We start from the raw sequence: 5934 nt of genomic DNA, 5'->3' as shown, positions 1-5934 counted from the left end.
TTTTTTCCTGAGTACAGGTCATATTTTCCTGTTATCTAGACATAGTAAATGATACACTGCAAAAACTGAGTTCTGTTATGTTCCTCTAAAGAGTATTACTTCCCCAATCCCTTAATTTACTGTAATTAACTAGGCTGAACTCAAACTGCAAAACTTCTCCCATGCTGTAGGCAGCAGGTGAAATCTCGGTTCAATTCTTAGCCTTAGTTGGGCTGCCCTGAGTTTGTCTCATGCAAATGTGATTGAAGAGTCAACCAGACATTTGGGAAATTTAAACACAGGCCTCCCCCTCTCTGGTTCTCTTCCTTTCCAGGATTTCTTCCCTGTTATTGTCACTTCCGTTGCCATGGTTGCCCCAAACTCTGCCTCCTAAGAATACTGGAGATATTCTAGTATTTCCATGGTCCTGGTAAATGTCGAAAACCAAAAAACAAAACAAAAACAAAAACAAACAAACAAACAAAAAAACCAATGAGCTGACCCCTGATATGATAAGGCTGTTAAAATACTGGATCTATGGATGATTTTATTTCTTTTTTTTCTTTCTACTTTCCAAGCTATAATGTTATAAGATTTCACAAATTGAAAATGAATGATTTAAAACCACCAAGATTATATGTGTCACATATGCTTTGCAATTTATCCTAAAAACCAGAGAAGAAAAATATTCCAAAAATATAAAATACCATGTTATGTATACAGTATGATATACAGACTCTGCGTAGAAGATCATACCACTAACCCATTGGAGATCATCGCTTTCTTCTCAAACCTCTGCTATTAAAGTTACCTAAAATATCTTTCACAACCTGGGAATAACAAGTGCATCTTATTCTGGAGCTAGCACAATATGAAGACTGAAAGAGATTCTAAGAATATGAAGACCTATATACAGATATGGCACAGTGCCTCTTAATTCAGGAGCCCAAGAAGAAACTGAGTAAAAAAATCTTACAATTCCAAACAAATAAATGAAATGTTCAGTTTACCAAAGTACAAAACTTATAGTTCTTTAGAAACAAATACCCCAGATTTAAAAGGGGCTGACTCTAGGGGAATGAGGAGCCCACTAAGGGACTTATGTTTTATACTTTGTAGTAGAACTACCTGACTTTTTAAACTATGTATATCTTAAGAAAAATAAACATTTCTTTTAAAAAAGAAAAGAATGAAAATTCATTCTTTCTCTCTAGACCTGAAATACTATTTAAATGTCTCTTCTGTAGAACAATCTGTGTAATTCAAAGTACATACCTTGCAAATTTGTGCTGACTCAATACAAGTACATTGCCTCGGATTTCTGCTACAATTTTACTTTTATCCTCAGGACGACCATGCTCTAATACATGTTGGATTACATAATTTCCATATTGATCCTGTTTGAGAAACAACACAAGAAATAAAATGCATATAAAAATGAGTTCAGTGGGTTACCTAAAATCCTTAAATCTCATCAACACCCATCTTCCTGAAGCACTATGATGCCTAACATGAATACTAATGAACATACAAGAATTTTTAAAATAGGGGAAAACTGTCACTGCCTATCATTACAAAACAGGAACACATTACTACTAAACAATGAAATATTTCTATATATTTATGCTCAAAGGTTCTAGCTGGGTACTTCAAAAAATACTATATACAAACACGTAGGCCTCTTCTCATTTAAAAAAGATAGGGGGAAGGAAAGTAGGTGGAAATAAAAAGATACTTTTCTCTCAAATGGAAATGTATAAATGGTCCACTATATCTACAACAAAGAAAAACTAGAAATAAAGTTTATATACAGCAAAACAGACAACACCTAATTAAATAACATCACACACATATAATGGATACACTCATTTATCTAAAGTGAAATACACTTTGAGAGAATAAATGTAAGTATAAATTCTAGAGGCAAAATATTTATTTGTAAGATGTAAAACCGTAAGAACGTACAAGTAAAAAGTGCCAATGCCAAATGTGTTTGCATCTGGATGGTAGGATTATAGATAACTTCTTTTGTTTTGTGGCTACTTTTTGTACTTTCAAATTCTTCCGCAATGAATATTTAATATATTTATAATATACCTCCCACCAAGAAAAACACGAACCAAAAAAAAAAAAATTTTTTTTTTTAGTGTAACACACTACATGCAGAAGTATTCAAATGATTAGTATGATGTGGGAGAAATTTTTAGTGGTAGCTCGAAGGAAAAAATTAACTAAACCACTTAGTTCATTTGCAATGATGAAACTGAGACTTAGATTAAATGGCCTGCCTCAGGTAAAACAGCTAGCTAGTCTACAGGGCTCTATGCATCACTCATATTCATAATACACGAACCAGGCTGGTGTAAATGAAAACTTGCCCCAAAGCTTCAGTGGGCATTTTAAAACACATTAACATTAACCTCTTCTGGAGCGGATACCTGTGCTGAGAAAACACACAAGCTCTGGGCTTGCACGAGCCCACAGGTGTTTGCAGTTACTCTACTGGCAACTCCACTACCTGTACAAGTTGCTCTGTGTGCTGGTGAAGCTCCTCTAAAATAGGGAGTGTCTGGTCGGGGAGACAGTGCTCCAGGATCCTCTGAATCACTCGGCAGCCATAAGGATGTGTGGACAAAGCAAATACCTAGGGCAGACAAACACAAGTAAGAAAGCCAAAAACGATAATTGCCATTTTTTAATGCTTCTGTATTGTTTACAGACATTATCCCATTAATCTTCAAAATGACTCTGAGAGAGTCATGGTTACTCTCCGCATACAAATGAGAACATTGAAGTTTAATTACATAATGTGCCAACTGTCATACAAACAGTAAATGACAGAGCCAGGATATTATTTCCTAGTTGGACTCAAAAGCCCAAATTATAAATAAGGCATTTAATTCTCTCTACAAATAAGGTGTGCATGTGTGTAAACCCATTTCCTAACTATTCTAGGAATTCATAGATGTGCAAAAATTCAGATGAAAAGTTTTCCAAGAAGCGTAGAAAGGCACAGAATTAGTCAAAGTCCATCACGTCAAAGGACAGGGTTAAAAACAGAAAAAGGGCTAGATTCAAGTCCTGAGTGCTTTCACATAACCACAAAGCAATTTTCTGAACTGAACTGGGATGTTTTCAAATAATAAGCAAGGAAAAGCTTCCTCTTTTGTTGAGTATGGAGAAAAATAAGTGCGCAGGCTTCAGGCCCAGCCCAACCAAATTCAGTTCTGCCCTTCCCAGCTGAATGACCTGGACCAACTAGCTCCTCAGATCTGTTGTCAAGAACCATGACAATAATGGTAAGAACAATAACAGGTAACACTTATTAGATGTTTACCAAGTGTCAATCACTGCACTAGTGCTTTATATATGTAACTTCACGTGTGTAACTATACTTAAAATAGGATACTGTATGGTTCTGCTCAATTAAAATGCTAAACAGTATGAAACAATTTGACTTATTTCACTCAATATTGTTTCAAAATTTACTTACAATTTCACTCAATATATCTTTCAAACATTTACTTATAATTTCACTCAATATATGTTTCAAACATTTACTTATAATACTGTGGGCTTCTGTACTTTACTCTGTATAACTGTACAATATAATGTTGGGCAAGTATACAAGGTTTTTATTTAAAAAAATTTGTCCAATCCTCCGCTAATGGACATTTAGTCTTTTCCTACTAGGAGAATAATGCTGCTTTGAACATGTCTAAATATATCTCATGGTGGGCATGTACAGATGTTTCACCAGTACACTCCTAGGCCAGAAGTGCCAGGTCACAGAAAATATAAATGTTGAGCTTTGGAAGTTGATACTAAATTATTTTCCCAAACAGTCGTGCTAATAACTATTCCCACCAGCAGTAGTCCAGATCTCACATTTCTGCCAATATGGAGAAAATGGTCTATCATTTGTGGCCTTACGTTGTATTTTCCTGATTACTAATGGAATTATTTATTTATATGTCTACTGGCAATTTGTGTTTCTTCTATTTGTGCTTTTGACCCACTTTTGCATTAATTTATATTGTTCACTTTGGTTACAGGAGTTCTTTATATATTCTAGTTATTCTTTGGTAGTTTCATCTTGAAAATATTCTCACTCATTTGGTTGCTTAATCCTTTTACCTTTGTTATATATTTCAATAAATGTAAGATCTTAATTTTAAAGTAAACAAATCTACTTTCTTTATGAACTCAGAAAGTCCCAATAATCCCCTGGGTTAATGTCTATAATCAATGTTCCCCTGACATAATTGAGCAAACCCCAAAACCTGAACGACTCTAAAATCTCATTTTGATCTAGGCTTAGCAGTACAGACAACCACACCTGAAAATCTACTTGTTATTTCCCATTCTTTTTTCCCTTTTCTGAAAAAAAAAAAATAATTATTATTATTATTCTGTACACCCAAGAAGATATGTCTTACTCGCTTATCTATTTTAGGAGAAATATGAGACATTGTTTTTTTGGCAAAGGAAATTAATGACAACAGCCAATTAAAGGACAATTCTGGAAATATCGTGGTATAAGAAAATAACTCTGCTTGGAAGATAAGAGCATACCAGGCTATTATGACATACAGGAGAAATTAGAATCCATCTCTGGTTATGTGGTCACTTAATAGAGTTCAAACCAACCTGATCACCACTCTGTCCCACCCCAAAATTAAGCAAAAAGCCCCTGTTATTTTAAACAATATTTACACAAGACCTGCAAAATTAGTTCTATAAATGATTTTTAAAATATGATAATAAAAAAAACTTTTAAAAAGATAAATATTACTTGACCAAAGGGAAAAAAATTTATTCAACTATGAGATTTAATCTTAACTCTGATGACTATCTTATCACAACACAAGTAGCATTAATGATGGAGAGAAGGTCCACCGACAGTTAAGGGAAGACAGTTGGGTACACAGAGCTAGGTACCTGACACCACTAAACATGACTGCTATTTACTGTAGTCTAAGATAAATTAAACACTTGAGAACACTCCACAAATTCTACCCTCTTCTCTGCTTGCAATAGAAACACCTAACAAACTATTTCCCTTATTTCTTTCCTAAGTCACTTACCTGCCCCTTAAATGCATCGATGATAAACTGCAAAGACTGAGGCTGCACACATTCAATGCATTTCTGAACCACGTGATTGCCATTCTGATCCTTCACACACTTCAGGACGTGGCCGTCTAGTTCCCGAACCATCTCATTCTATTGGAGACAAGGAAAGAAAGCACCACCAGAATCACAGCGAGCAAACACCTGAACAATCAATGGTCTCCTTACCAAACAAAAGGCACTGGGCAGGGAATCCATGATAATGAAAGTGGGACAACTTGGCTGTGGTACTATGACAACCTGGCAATAGTGACTAGAGTTTCCCCGCCATGTTAGCAAACTTCCTGTAACAGTAATCAGTCTGGGGAAAAAAAAAAAGTATTCTAACTTACAAAAGACCTCTGGAGGTTTTAAAAATATAGCCATCTACCAAATAGAAAAGAGCCCATATCACGGACACTATATTAGAAAACTTCACATATAAGTCATCGTGTTTTTATTACAACAACCCTGTAAGGTACATATTATTAATAATGAGTTAATCTAGAAGTTACTGTTGACTAGGCATACGTCTAAGTGCTTAGCATGATTTGACTCAATGAATCCTCATAATAATACTATGCATTGGACATTTTTAAAGAGGAAACCAAGGCACAAATTAATGACTTGTTAAAATTACAAACCTAGACTGCCAAGAGTCAAACCCAAGCAACATGACTCCTGTGTAAGACAAAACAGTGTGTGTCAGTAAACTACCTATCAATTATGTACTATTATGTAAATACCCTCTATCGATATATATGAAGAAACTGAGTCTGAAAAGGGTAATGTATTTAAATTCTAGCCCAGGTCTGTGACTCCAAAATTATCTTGCCACCAGGCC

The 5934-nt window shown here is 34.9% G+C and overlaps 1 protein-coding gene across 1 annotated transcript in view; it reads right to left on the bottom strand.

Moving 5' to 3' along the window:
• PUM1 (pumilio RNA binding family member 1) overlaps nt 1-5934 on the bottom strand; it is a 122037-nt gene that overhangs the window by 20488 nt on the left and 95615 nt on the right. Inside the window, exons 18-20 of the mRNA XM_025041390.1 lie at nt 5067-5204; nt 2498-2623; nt 1255-1376 (exon numbers count right to left, since the gene is read on the bottom strand). Of these exons, the coding sequence (XP_024897158.1) occupies nt 1255-1376; nt 2498-2623; nt 5067-5204 (386 nt within the window). The remainder of the gene's footprint in view (nt 1-1254; nt 1377-2497; nt 2624-5066; nt 5205-5934) is intronic.

The sequence above is a fragment of the Pteropus alecto genome, unplaced genomic scaffold (genome assembly GCF_000325575.1).
Source record: "Pteropus alecto unplaced genomic scaffold, ASM32557v1 scaffold39, whole genome shotgun sequence".
NCBI classification, from domain to species: Eukaryota; Metazoa; Chordata; class Mammalia; order Chiroptera; family Pteropodidae; genus Pteropus; species Pteropus alecto.
Note: the sequence above shows the minus strand (reverse complement) of the source record. Positions and strands in the feature narration are given on the sequence as shown.